Source organism: Haplochromis burtoni, unplaced genomic scaffold, assembly GCF_018398535.1.
Source record: "Haplochromis burtoni strain Fernald_Lab_line unplaced genomic scaffold, NCSU_Asbu1 Contig_203, whole genome shotgun sequence".
Taxonomy (NCBI): Eukaryota; Metazoa; Chordata; class Actinopteri; order Cichliformes; family Cichlidae; genus Haplochromis; species Haplochromis burtoni.
The window spans coordinates 136,959-152,118 of NW_024582564.1; the positions used below are offsets into that span (position 1 = coordinate 136,959).

The 15,160-nt window shown below is 38.3% G+C and overlaps 1 protein-coding gene across 2 annotated transcripts in view; it reads right to left on the bottom strand.

The window, feature by feature from the left end:
• LOC102308325 (CD109 antigen) overlaps positions 1-15,160 on the bottom strand; it is a 53,399-nt gene that overhangs the window by 25,679 nt on the left and 12,560 nt on the right. Inside the window, exons 16-23 of one of the 2 annotated variants that reach the window (XM_042226259.1) lie at positions 14,375-14,464; positions 13,867-13,930; positions 13,667-13,778; positions 9,746-9,863; positions 9,481-9,594; positions 8,176-8,394; positions 7,507-7,648; positions 5,170-5,346 (exon numbers count right to left, since the gene is read on the bottom strand). In XM_042226259.1, the coding sequence (XP_042082193.1) occupies positions 5,170-5,346; positions 7,507-7,648; positions 8,176-8,394; positions 9,481-9,594; positions 9,746-9,863; positions 13,667-13,778; positions 13,867-13,930; positions 14,375-14,464 (1,036 nt within the window). Of the gene's footprint in view, positions 1-5,169; positions 5,347-7,506; positions 7,649-8,175; positions 8,395-9,480; positions 9,595-9,745; positions 9,864-13,666; positions 13,782-13,866; positions 13,931-14,374; positions 14,465-15,160 lie in introns of both variants that reach the window. The other variant, XM_005936241.3, reaches the window with a different exon arrangement.

Genomic DNA, 15,160 nt, shown 5'->3' on the forward strand with positions numbered 1-15,160 from the left:
AAGTGCGTTCAATGTAGGTGCATAGCACACGCACTAGACAAAGAGAATGCATCCTCCTCTGCTCCTCAGATGCAAAAGGAGAGGAACAAATGCTCAGCAACTCAAACTCCATTGAGCTAATAGATGCAGGCATGAGCTTGGGAAAATAGGCAGCATTTGACCTTGTGGCCATCAGGTGCCGAAGCCAAAGCGAGAAGTAATGTAGTCTTATATGAAAGAAATTTCATATCCACAGACTCAATGGGTTCAAACGGTAGGCTACAAAGGGCCTTCAGCACCAAAGACAAGTCACAAGCAGGGACACTGGACTTAAGCACAGGTCTCAGCCGGCAAACCCCTTTCAGAAAACGTATGGCGAGGGGATGTGCGCCCGGTGTCACCCCGTCAAAGTCAAGCAGATATAGCTGCTAAATAAATCTTAATTGTCAAAAATGCAAAGACCCTTATCCAGCAGCTCCTGCAGGAATATCAAAACATCCACAATAGTGGCCTGAAACGGGAGAGTGTGGCGGTCCTGGCACCATTGCTCGAAGGCTCACCATTTGTAAGCATACAAGCCTCTTGTACAGTGGCTTGCAAAAGTATTCGGCCCCCTTGAACTTTCCCACATTTTGTCACATTACAGCCAAAAAAAAAAAAAAAAACATGAATCAATTTTATTGGAATTCCACATAAAAGACCAATACAAAGTGGTGTACACATGAGAAGTGGAACGAAGATCATACATGATTCCAAACATTTTTACAAATAAATAACTGCAAAGTGGGGTGTGCATAATTATTCAGCCCCCTGAGTACAATACTTTGTAGAACCACCTTTTGCTGCAATTACAGCTGCCAGTCTTTTAGGGTCTGTCTCTACCAGCTTTGCACATCTACAGACTGAAATCTTTGCCCATTCTTCTTTGCAAAACAGCTCCAGCTCAGTCAGATTAGATGGACAGCGTTTGTGAACAGCAGTTTTCAGATCTTGCCACAGACTCTCTGATTGGATTTAGATCTGGACTTTGACTGGGCCATTCTAACACATGGATATGTTTTGTTTTAAACCATTCCATTGTTGCCCTGGCTTTATGTTTAGGGTCGTTGTCCTGCTGGAAGGTGAACCTCCGCCCCAGTCTCAAGTCTTTTGCAGACTCCAACAGGTTTTCTTCCAAGACTGCCCTGTATTTGGCTTCATCCATCAACTCTGACCAGTTCCCTGTCCCTGCTGAAGAGAAGCACCCCCAGACGCATGATGCTGCCACCACCATATTTGACAGTGGGGATGGTGTGTTCAGAGTGATGTGCAGTGTTAGTTTTGCCACACATAGCGTTTTGCATTTTGGCCAAAAAGTTCCATTTTGGTCTCATCTGACCAGAGCACCTTCTTCCACATGTTTGCTGTGTCCCCCACATGGCTTGTGGCAAACTGCAAACGGGACTTCTTATGGTTTTCTGTTAACAATGGCTTTCTTCTTGCCACTCTTCCATAAAGGCCAACTTTGTGCAGTGCACGACTAATAGTTGTCCTATGGACAGATTCCCCCACCTGAGCTGTAGATCTCTGCAGCTCGTCCAGAGTCACATCCTCTTGGCTGCATTTCTGATCAGCGCTCTCCTTGTTCGGCCTGTGAGTTTAGGTGGACGGCCTTGTCTTGGTAGGTTTACAGTTGTGCCATACTCCTTCCATTTCTGAATGATCGCTTGAACAGTGCTCCGTGGGATGTTCAAGGCTTGGGAAATCTTTTTGTAGCCTAAGCCTGCTTTAAATTCTCAAAACTATGTTCTTGTCGGGAGTTACTGAATTAGATATTTTAGATGTAGTTAACAACTGTAAGAACAAGACCTCTACTGATTGTTTTGGTATAGATATGACATTAGTTAAACGAATCATACATAGCATTGCCAGACCTCTAGCTTATATATGTAATTTATCATTTCAAACGGGGAAATGCCCAAAGAAAATGAAAATAGCTAAAGTTATACCCATATATAAAAGTGGAAACAAACACATCTTCACTAACTATCGACCAGTGTCCCTGCTCCCTCAGTTTTCTAAAATATTAGAAAAACTTTATAATAATAGACTAGGTAAATTTATTGACAAACATAAACTAATTAATGAAAGTCAGTACGGATTTAGGACAGGAAGGTCAACTTCAATGGCTATCATTGATGCAATAGAAGAGATAACCAACAGTCTGGATAGAAAAAGACATGCAGCAGGGATATTTATTGACTTGAAGAAAGCATTTGATACGATTAATCATAGCAGATTATTTAAAAAATTAGACAGATATGGTATTAGGGGAGTGGCTTTGAAATGGATCCAAAGTTATTTGACTGAGAGACAGCAGTATGTGAAGATGGGCGAGTTTGAATCGGGGTATTTGGGCATTAGCTGTGGAGTGCCACAAGGATCAGTTCTGGGACCAACTCTATTTAACCTTTATATAAACGACATATTTAATGTATCAAAGTTATTAAAATTAGTCATATTTGCTGACGACACCAATATTTTTTATTCTAACGACGACCATAGTGACCTAGTACTTAACATTAACAATGAGTTAAGGAAATTAAAAATATGGATGGATGTTAACAAATTATCTATAAATTTGAGCAAAACCAAGGTAATGTTCTTTGGGAATTACAATGTAAATGTAGATACTGTAATAAAAATAGATGGTGTAGTCATAGATGTAGTATCAGAAATAAAATTCTTGGGAGTAATGATTGATAGCAAATTATGCTGGAAATCACACATCAGACATATACAAAATAAAGTGTCCAAAAGTATCTCAATCATAAATAGAGCCAAGTTCTTCTTAAACTGCCATGCAATGTTTTTGTTATACTGTGTACTAGTCCTACCATACTTGACTTATTGTGTAGAGGTGTGGGGCAATAATTACAAAAGTTCTCTGCATCACCTGGTTATACTACAAAAATGTGCTATAAGAATAATGTATAAGGTAGGATATTATAGTCACACTAATATTTTGTTTTTGCAGTCAAAACTATTAAAATTGATTGATTTAGTTGAATTCTCGACTGCTCAACTCCTATATAAGGCAAATAAGGGTATACTGCCAGAAAATATCCAAAAGCTCTTTACACATAAAGAAGGAGGTTACAATTTGAGGGGATGTAGTAACTTTAAAAGGCAGATAGTTAGAACTACCAGGAAAAGTTTGTGTGTGTCTGTGTGTGGAGTGAAACTTTGGAACAGATGGATGTAGAGCTCAAGCAATGTCCAAATATTCATCTGTTTAAATCGAGGTACAAAAAATGTATATTGTCAAGGTACAAAGAGGAATCGAGTGTGTGATTGTTTATCCATGATAGTAAATAATAATATATTCTTTGTATTATTTCTTTCTTTTTTCTTTGTTTATATATAGAATGTTAACAACAAATACTTATATAAACAATTATCTTGTAGAGTTGAAATGGACACTGTTGATATTGTCTTACGCTGTTGTTATTACTGTTATCTCCATTATTAGGAAACAGTAGACCAGAATTAATTCTTAAAAGTAAAATTGATGAAGTTACTACTATACAATGGAAGCAAACTTCATTGATATTTTCATAGCTAAAATATAAATAATATATGGAGAGGATGTAATGACCATGATGGTGATGACTGTGATATTCAACGGTGGTAACAAAGACTGTATTATTGATGCTAAATATTTACACTACTGTATGTTGTAATTATGACAATGCGATAATTTTATAACCGTAATTGTATGTCACAAATATTTAAATGTACTGCGCAACTACAAAATTTAAAACTCAGATAAGATTGTAGGGGTGGGAGTTAAAAAGCTTGTCTTCATCCCACTCCTTTTCGAGCTAAACTTGTTTTTTCTTTTTTTGTGTAATTGTACATTACAATAACTTTATTATTTGGTTGCTCGAATAAAAGACATTCATTCATCCCTGACCTGTCTGGTGTGTTCTTTGGACTTCATGGTGTTGTTGCTCCCAATATTCTCTTAGACAACCTCTGAGGCCGTCACAGAGCAGCTGTATTTGTACTGACATTAGATTACACACAGGTGCACTGCCTCCATTATTAGGAAACAGTAGACCAGAATTAATTCTTAAAAGTAAAATTGATGAAGTTACAACTATACAATGGAAGCATACTTCATTGATATTTTCATAGCTAAAATATAAATATTATACGGAGAGGATGTAATGACCATGATGGTGATGACTGTGATATTCAACGGTGGTAACAAAGACTGTATTATTGATGCTAAACATTTACACTACTATATGTTGTAATTATGACAATGCGATAATTTTATAACCGTAATTGTATGTCACAAATATTTAAATGTACTGCGCAACTACAAAATTTAAAACTCAGATAAGATTGTGGGGGTGGGGGTTAAAAAGCTTGTCTTCATCCCACTCCTTTTCGAGCTAAACTTGTTTTTTCTTTTTTTGTGTAATTGTACATTACAATAACTTTATTATTTGGTTGCTCGAATAAAAGACATTCATTCATCCCTGACCTGTCTGGTGTGTTCTTTGGACTTCATGGTGTTGTTGCTCCCAATATTCTCTTAGACAACCTCTGAGGCCGTCACAGAGCAGCTGTATTTGTACTGACATTAGATTACACACAGGTGCACTCTATTTAGTCATTAGCACTCATCAGGCAATGTCTATGTGCAAGAGATGTCCCAAAATGTGGGAAAGTTCAAGGGGGCAGAATACTTTTGCAAGCCACTGTATGTGTTGTACCGAGTGAATCGACTGAAAGGGAACACCAACAGCTTTACTGACAAGAAAATTAGTTCAGAATTTTCAAACAAAGATGGGATTAACAAAGGCTAAAGTTCTAACCTTGGTTCGAATATCCCAGACAAGCCCCCATTTTTACAACCAGCTTTAAGTATGTATCAAGGAAGAAAATGTATTAAAAACAAACCTTAAAAAATAAAAGTTAAAGAGGGTTGATACTAAGTGGAATAAAAGAGTGTGGGTCCCACTATGAATCTCCAACCTGAACATTTTCTGTATTTTATCTTGAATTTGACCTTGTTAATTAACAGATTTGAAAACATCCTCATAAAGCTAAAACTAATATAGGAATAGTAGCCACACGTTTGTCAGATATCCTTCTGTGGCATGTTAATGTAACATGGTGCATGACTTGTTGCTCTACCTTGCATCATGTAGTTTATGGCTTGGTCGGTGGTTTTCTTGCTATCCTGTCCTGTGGCGTCCAGATACTGGAGAACGTAGATGTTTGGTGCAAAGTTAATCATGTTCTGTTCCCCACAGCCATAAGGCATTTGAATCAGTGAGTCCAGACCACTGATGGATGGACCGAGGATATCACCTTCATCGAGATGGAAACAAGAAAAATAAATGAATAAAAATTGTATTTAATGGAAAAACAGAGCACAGATGAGTCATTTTAATTAAAATTTTCAAACAGTAGCTTTTGGTTTGAGGAGTTACATGGTATAATCCAGAAATGCTTTTCATATCAGCAGCAAAATTTACAGTTAAACTTCTTGCATTAAAAAAAATAGAAGACAATAATAGATACTTATAAGTATAAGACATTTTCCGCCATAAAGAAAAAAAGATTTGCCACATCAAACCAATATTAGTGGGCTCAACTTAGCAACAGTTAAACGGGAGAAACATACTCCCGTTTAACTGGAGTTAAAAGGTTCCATGTCTCTTGAGAAACACTCCAAACAACTTGCCCGGAACTGTTTTTATCATCTAAGAAACATTTCTAAACTCAGACTACTGGTGTCAAAGGCAGAACTTGAGATGATTATTCATGCTTTTATCTCTTCTCGTTTGGATTATTGTAACGGTCTTTTTACGTGTCTCAACAAATCAGCTCTGGATCGCCTTCAGTCTGTACAAAATGCAGTGGCAAGACTTTTAACTGGTGCAAACAAGAGGTCACACATTACTCCAGTTTTGGCTTCTCTTTATTGGTTGCCTGTAAATTTTAGGGTTCATTTTAAAATTTTAGTTGTAACTTTTAGAGCTCTGCACGGTGAAGCTCCCCAGTATATCTCTGACCTGTTGAAACCTCATGCTTCATCCCGAGCACTTAGGTCTTCAGGTCAGAGGCTACTGGTGGTCCCACGTACTAGGTCTAAAACACGTGGGGATCGGGCTTTTCAGGCACTGGCACCTAGGCTGTGGAACTCTCTGCCGTTGTCTTTACGCTGTCTAGACTCTACTGACTCCTTTAAAAAGCAGCTGAAGACATTTTTATACAAACAGGCTTTTAATTAATTTTAACTTGTATGTCTGATCTTATTGTAAAGCACTTTGTGGTTTTTATCTGTGAAATGTGCTATATAAATAAATTTTACTTACTTACTAAATATAACTGCATAGTACATATCAGTATAGCAGGATGCATGTTAGAAGTTTGAGGAAAGGTGGGATAATTATTTCTGTAGTACTTTGGAACAGTGGCGTTAATTAATATTAAAATGACCACAGTCAGCTTACCCTGGAGGGAGCATTTAACAAAAAAATCTCTAAATTTTATGTATGTATAGGTGTGGGGTCAATTTTGAAGTAAGTTTTTTTTTGTTTTGTTTTTTTTTTAACTTAGGGATCAGTAAAAGGTTTTAGATGTTATCTCTGTACATGCTGTAAAGGCTGCAAAGGAAATTGGTGCCTCTTACCTGATCAGAATCAGCAGATTTTTTTTTTTTAATGAACATTAGCATATTAAATGAGGCCATTTTACTTTGATTCTATTTGTAATTTTCTGAGCTTACAGGCCCTTGATGTAAACTATTGAGGGTTGGAGTTTTATGCATTTTTAATTCAAATTTTTTCAGCATTTTTAATCTCTTAGAAAATCATATGTCCAGGAGATATCCACATGACAATTTTAGGGCTGAAAAATGTATTTAAACTCTGTTAAAAACTGCAAAAACCAACATATGCAAATGTAAACTTATTCCAAGATTGACAATCTAAATCATAATAACAATAATCTGCAGTAATTTAATATTTATGAGGAAGAGGAACAAAAACCAATCACTGGTACCCTGGATGCTTAGTCTGTTTTTTGATAACTTACTGGAAGAACCCTTTAAAAAAGGAAAGAAATTGGTAAATTTTAAAAGGGCATATCACCACGATATGGGTAAAGTGATGATTGTTCCACCGTTTTTTTCATCTTCTAAATTTCAGTCAAAAAGGCACCTCCATAGTTTTGTAAGTTCAGGATAGTACTTTCTTACGATAATACACTACGCTCTATCCAGGTACTTCCCTCACCTGATGAAAAGTAGTGTGAAATAAATCATTTCCTGCTAAGTCCTACACGTGACAAAGGACATCTGTGGAATATTTCCAAACTTTCCAAAGTTTGTGTGTGAAAACAACTTCAGTAAACCTTATTTTTAGGAATCATTGTCTTCTGTTTTGTTGTTTACCATGAATCAGCCTGCAATCTCAGGTGATCTGAATCTGTTACTCAAGGTTTCTCCCTGGTGTGTTTACATACCGACAGCCATAACTGAAGCTCTCTCGCTGCCCTCCACAACATCTGGTGGGAAGGTAAACGTAACGTTTCTAGACAGGCTCATCCCTGCTGGTAAAAGCTCAAGCAGCAGGGAGGTGGAAAACGACTGTTCAAGACCTTCGGCCTGCAGGATGAATGGACATGCAAAAGATGAAGGCAAACAAAAATGGTGAGTAAGAAATGGGAAACGCAGAGCTGTGAAACCAGGTCAACATTTCTTTAGTTACAGTGGAGTAGATGGCGAGGATTGGTCACGTTAGCAGAGTTCCCTGCCTGTTTGTGCTTTAGATGGCTGACAGGCACTTTACAAACAGGATATACACGTTCAACTTCCACTGTCACAATTTCACAAGTTATTTTGTTATCTGTTAAAACCTGGAAAATGCTCCTTCTCAGTAAAAGCTAATAGAGAGATTTGGTGCCCCTCAGAGACCTCAGAGACCAATCAGTAACCCCATAATAAGATCTAGTCAGACTAAAGACTAACAATGTAGTAGTCTTATAACAGGCTTGATAATAACAGAAGTTCATATTGATAATAAAATCTAAGCATGGGAGTTAAAGTTCTACAAAAACAACAAATAAATGTATTTTTAAGCCAAATTTATTATTTGAACTGTTTTGGGACTGTGGAAATTTTTCACTGCGCACCTTAACTAACACTGTTGTGTGGACAGAGTCGGACACTGCATCCGAGTTGGCTTTCACAGAGATGGGGATCTCCCCGAGGACCAGCGGCCTGATGGGAATGAGGACGGTTGCTCCGCTTTCACTCTTCACAAACACCGGATGAACACCGGGCGTGGAGAGCTGCTCGTTGTCTGGGAAGACGAACTCGAAGGTCTCACTCTGTGCAACAGTGACGGTGACCTAACGACAAAGGCACAGAGTGATCACATTTAACGTGGCACAAAGGGAGTCGGAGGAACCCAAAGAGGCCTGTTCTTTCATGAAGGGTTTAAAGAACATATCAATTTTCAGAAATACTGATGCCACCTTAGATTATGGCAACTTGACACGTAAAGAACCCCCAATATACATTGGTTAAACAGAATTTCGCATTTAAAAAGATGCAGATATGTGTGGGAAAGGTCACATTTTAAGTGTTCTCAACACTCTCGGTTCAAAGAAAACAAAGAAACTCACCACCTATACCATCAAGATCCTGGACACTGAACTGAAAAGCAGCCACCCTTCTATTATACTGTCTGCTTATGGTTCCTCTAGGTGGCAGCATCTTACAAAAGTCTAACTCTGCTGTACTGTATTGTGATTTAATAATGTATGGCAGGCAGAAGCTGCCATAAGTATGCAACAATTAATTAAATGCCCAAAATTTATTATTACATAAATACATACAGATTATGATTACATGTAATAAAAATAAATATTTTATTTAAAAAAATAAATATGGGAAATAATTAATCTATAAATTCGACATAAATGTATATTTCTGACTTAATATTCTTTATTTGTTTTCTTATTGCCTCAAATCCCACAAATGGATAAATAAAAGTAGTTAAAAAACTTTACAAAATGAAATAAAAGTTATCATGATCAAAACTTAAAAAAGAAAGCACACACACTCTTAAAATAACAACCGATAAAATAAATAAAAACAATAAAGAATTTTCCAAAGGTCAAAAACTGTTTAACTATTAAAGAAAAGGTTTTCTCTTACAGTATACTTTGAGAAGTAATTCTTTGATGTCCATATTTATATTCCTATATATAAAATATAGGACATTCTTTAGACCACACAGTTGAACATTTTTTTATTTTTAAACATGTACTTTTCTTTTTTCTAACTTATTCGTTTAATTTTATTTTTGGCAGTCTCCATAATAAAGCTAATTTAGCACCGTACCAAGGGTTAAAAATGACCCATTTGTCTAATGCTGGCAGACTCTTATATTAATGTACACTCTGCCTGTGTCTGAAGAGAAGCAGATTCACCTTCTGGTCCTCTTGGAGGTAGTTGAACAGAATGATCTCCAGCAGCAGCTCCTCTCCCCGGATGATGAAGGCCGGAAGATTTAAGGACAGGAAGAAATCCTGGAACACTGTCAGCTGCAGGAAGGTTGCATAGAAAACCTGGTTACAAGAGATGCTAATGCTAACAGCTACTGCTCAGATTAATAAGCCAAAAAGCCATACTGTGAATAAATTTAATAATACAGGGTTAAAAATTAAAATGAATTAAATATATAAACCTTAATACCTCTGCTGGTTGCTCTACAATTCCCAGTCCCAGATTCTCAGACATCACAAAGGCAGTGGCAATCCAGGTTGTGATGCTGTCTGGTACAGTTAGCGCCATTTCCTTTGTGTTTGAATTACTGCAACAAACGGCAAAAAAAAAAAAAAAAAAGAAGAGAGAGAACTTTAAATTTTAAAAAACTGCATCTGACCCAACGGTTTCTGAAGAATCATACCGTGCAGGTCATCAGCTTTCTTACAAACAGTATGTTTGCTTACTGACTTAAAATGTTAGGTGTTGGAGGTGTGTTGTCTTTTGTCTTTGCAGGTTGGAGAATGTGGTTATTTGGAGAAAAAAAGTTCTTAAAAACTTAGATCCTGACCATTATCTATGAGATCTCTGACTGTTTGTGGCTTCACCTTCTTTGTGTTGTTTGAGCCTTTGTTTTGCACCACAGCTTACTCAGCGTTAGCTTGGTAATATCTTTTATCATTTCATAAGTATGAATGTATATGGGACATCATCTCCTAAGGTTATATGCCAAGGTAACAGCAAAAATAACACCCACTCACATCCTGGGCCATTTAACCTCAATAAATCACATGATAGAGTGAGGCTAGGATTCACAATGGGTTCACCCGAAACCTTGGCTGATTGTGACTGGTGTGAATATGGCACGACGGGACCACAGATCGCAATTATGAGCCATTTATTTACATCTCATCACACCACAATACACACCGACCCCTGAGTCCCCATGTTTTAACTCGGTGGGCGTGATTAAGGATGCACGGCATCCACCCTCCCTGCACGGCACCGCAGACCACGTCCCACCACAGTGAGCCAAAACAGTTTTCACACCTTGGCTGTGTGATTAGGTAGAGGAACAATAGGGGGTCCAAGACCCTCTTGGGGACACTCCCATAGGGTTTAAAATCTGGGACTCTCCACCAATTACTCTTGGAACTGAAAAGCTTCTTGGATTAGAGGTGAAGCATCTTCAAGAAAGCTTAAAGACGCCCAGACGCTTTTCTTTCCAAACTTAGACCACAATTACCTGGATCAGGGGTCAGCAACCTTTAACACCCAAAGAGCCATTTGGACCCGGTTTCCACGCAAAAGAAAACACTGGGAGCCGCAAATACTTTTTGACATCTAAAATGAAGATAACACTGTATATATTGTTTTTTACTTTTATGCTTTGTGTGAACAACTAAGGTGTGTTGCTTATGAAATCCATGAAGTGCTACAGAGAAAATTACATTTTATTTATGTAATTAACACATTTTGAACTCTTAAAGAAATATAACAAAAGGAAAGACACCCAGCTGAACTAAAATGATCCATGTAGCAAACAAAAACTGTTGTGAGCTGCCACCCTACTCGCCTTTGGGCTTTTGGAGCCTTGACCTGGCTTTTAAAAAAATAATTGGAAAAAAAAGCACTATACTGCTAAAGAAAAGAAAAATAGATATTTGCCGGCTGTATGCGTACAGCAACCGTGTGTGAAAAGTGGTCAATAAAGAGATGCTGAAAAGCGTGTTCATGCAAACATCGTCAGGCTTGCCATGGTACAATGGGACTTCTGCTCCTGAACCTCTGCGCACAGCGTCTGCAAATCGGGGCTGTACGAAGTCACTTTCATCTTTACGCAGGACTGTAAGCTGTCATCTGTGAGGCGTGAGCGGTGTTTGTTTTTAACATAGTTTACGGTGGAGCTGCTGACATAATGTGGATCCAAAGGTCCATAATTGGCCTACCTGGGGCTGAAAGTCTCGATAAATGCGCGGTGTTTCAGCGGATATACCAGCTTCCACGAGTGTGACGCTTATTTTGAGCGATGAAAAAAATAATGGAATATAATTGTATTTTTATATTTCAATATCACAATAATCTTCCAATTTAGAACTACAAGTTAAAAAAAGAACTAACATAAATAAAATACACTTCAACTAAATACTTCTATTTTCCCAAACCACGCGGAGCCGCACTATAAAGACTAAAGAGCCGCAGGTTGCCGACCCCTGACCTGGATGAATGAGAACCTTCACAGAGAACAAAAGTAGAGGCTTTTCCCAAACTATAAACATATTTATTTCTGCTGTTAACTTCGGGGTCTGTGGATTTATTGGACATTAGAGGAACTGCATTTCTTGACAGCTTCTTGGCCTCACTTCTGCTAAGTGGACTGATTGAATTCAACATCTCCACCTGTTTTACTCCTGCTATTGTCATGGTCTCTGTGCCTGGTCGGCAGACTCAGTATGGCTACAAGTGTTTCTGTATATTTTGCCCCTTCTCGCTCCCCTCTCGCGCCCTGCGCACTACCGGGGCGGAGTTCATTGTGACCCTCGCCCATGGCTCCCGCACCTGCAAACAATCATCTGATCAACACTTTCACGGGCTCCCTACTTAAGGCTAGAGATGGCACTTACCACTTTTTTATGTCCGATACCGATATCATAAATTTGGATATCTGCCGATACCGATATGAATCCGATATAGTGTTTTTTAATCAATAAAACTCTTTTTTAAATATCTTGCTGCATTTTGCCTAAGTTCATTCTCAAGTTAAAAACAACAACAACACTAAAGCTATTCTGTTATACCTGTATGCAAAAAAAAATAAAAAAAAAAAAAAAAAAATAGGGAACCCTCCACCTCATGATGCTTAATTGACGTAATCAACTTTAATTTGATGCAGTGTGGGAAAAAAATTGCACAGAAATCTTTTGCTAGATCCGCCCCTGCACAGTTACCAGCCGTCAGCTACATAGAAAAAGATCCTGGTGTTGAAAATAATATTAAATAAATTCTAACAACAGCTTATCAAGCTGCTGCTGTTGTTGTTCAGCCGCTGGTTTCCTCTTTCTGGTGCAAAGTGGGCCAAAAACAAACAAGAGAGACGGACTCGCACAGAAAAGCCGATCAGCTGATCATTATGGAGGGGAGGGAGAGAGAGGCAGTCGCTCCATATATCGGTTGTTAAGCTTAACGTGAGAATGCTTTACAATCATTCAGAGATGAACTTACACACTTGCTTTACTTCTCTCTGGGATAACTTTTTCAGAGATGAAATGCCGGATTGGTAGCGAGGCTCCAAATGCTGAACCAGACCACCGACACCTCTCGCACGCCACAGCCGCTCTATCACGTGATGCATACTGCTCCAACGTGCTAAGGTTATGAGGCGAGTTACAGCGTGTCACAAGTTTTGTGAGGCGCTTTCGTGATATTTAATGGATCGGATTACATTTTTTATTTCTTTCCGATATCCGATCCAGTAATTTAGGTCAGTATCGGACCGATACCAATACGTACTATCGAATCGGTCCATCTCTACTTAAGGCAGCCACTGGGAATGCTTCGTCGCTGGATTATTGTGTAACCTTCGTCAGTGTTTCCTGTATTCAGCAGCTTTCTTCAAGTTTCTCTTTGAAGTGCTATTCTGATACCAATCTCCTCTTTTCATGCCTGACTCTGCATGCCCCACCCGAGGACCTGCTACTGATCTGTTGTGAATGTGGTGTGTTGGTGCGGTGTGAGCGCGAAAAGGAATCCCTGGGAGGAGAAGTCCTGTGTCTGAATTAACCGTGTGCGTTTTCCCCTCACTGCCCTCGTGACCCCTAGAGACCCCAAATCCCTTTCCTTCACCTGTACATAGTGGCACTCGGTGTGAAGAAAATAAACTGCCTTGATATTGCCTTTTGCAGTATTTAAAATGCAACTGTCTCAAAAATAATGTGACCTGTGTTCTTTTATCAGCTGTTCAAGAAAATTGTGCTTTGCGTGTGTGAAATTCTGGTGTCTGTGTGCTGCAGCCTTACAATTTACATAAAATTTGAAAACTTTTGTTTAAACTCTATTTTTCAATATGTAGAGTAAAGGTCACATGAAACAGCAGGAGGCAACTGTTTCTACAGTCTGACACTGAAATATCACCTGGTGTTTGTGTCCATCCAGATCCAGGTCTCTGGAAAGTACCAACGCACACGTTCCTTTTGTTGCTCTCCACGTAAATGCTCTGTCGCAGTAGTGTAAAACATTATCTCCCCTGCTGTTAAAAAAAAGAAAGAAGTATCAGTCACATTAGCATTACAGATCCACAATGATTAAAATGTTTGATACTGTTTAACACTTACGGAAGTCGTGCATTATTTGATACGTTTTCAAACTGGCATCAGTGAAAACCACAAGATCACATGACTGTACAAAAAACAGAACTATCATTACATATTATTCATTTTGAAATAAAGTGAAGACTGTCCATCTTCCCTCAGTGAAAAAGAGGAAAACCAAACCAAAACTCTATGTTATGAGTTATAAGTAATTACAGAAATATTACACATGTCAAAATATTAGAATTATGGCTTTAGTGTAGGTATAAGTGAGTTAAAAGCTCAGGCACCGACTGCTCTGAACACTCAGGGTCACAGTTGTTTCTACTCTTGGATCTGTTTGATATTATATCTGTAAATATGAGCATCTAGGGCACACAATGATCACGGAAGGCCCTCCCATGTCAGAGCCTGTTATAAGATAAGTAAGGATTATTTTGTGATTCAAACAATGCTTCTTGAGTCAAAGAATAGCTGAAAATGAGCAAAGTCACTAAATAAACAGAAGCGATGTCTCTCTGTGGAGGCTAACCTTGAAAACAGAGTGTGGATCCCCCAGTTTTGGCGTTTCATTGTTGCCGTCAGCCATGGAATTGCCAAACTCCTTCATCTGCTTCATCACCTGAAAATATCGCCAGCAATATAAGAGCTGCTACTGTTACACCCCATAAAACTGAACAAAGGAAACTGGGACAGAAACATGTCTAATAAAAAAGTTCAGCCTTGTTAAACTGATACTTGGGTGGGGAGGCAGGTTTGTTTTCCCAGGTGAACATGAAAGGGATCATATACCAGGAAGCATATAATTATAAAAGGCAGAGAACATTTAGCTGGAAAACAATAAACTACAGAGGACCCCAAGGAGATATGGAAGCTTCTAGTATTCACAGGTTACACTGTTGTAAACAATAAAGCATGTTATGTGATCAACAACAGTCAGTACGAATGAAAAACAGATGAGTCAAGGCTCCAAGTTTGATCTCTCAAATTAAGGATCAGATTGAAGTAAGCAAGCTGCCTCACATGCTGATATTTAATTATTAACATTTTAAGAAACCAATAATTGTTTTAGTTTGAGAAGCTGAATTACATTTATATAAACTATCCTATCATGTACGAGGAAAACATCTCATCTTCTTCACATATCTCTTAACCTATTCACTTTAAAAACATTTTTCATAAGATTCAATGCAGTCTTCTGAACAATACTCAGTAAACCCTGATTGCCTCCATACGAATTAGGAGGATAAGGAACAGCCAACGTGCTGATTATCAAAAGTCAATGAGTTGCCATCAGTTCATCAGTCATCAGTTGTGA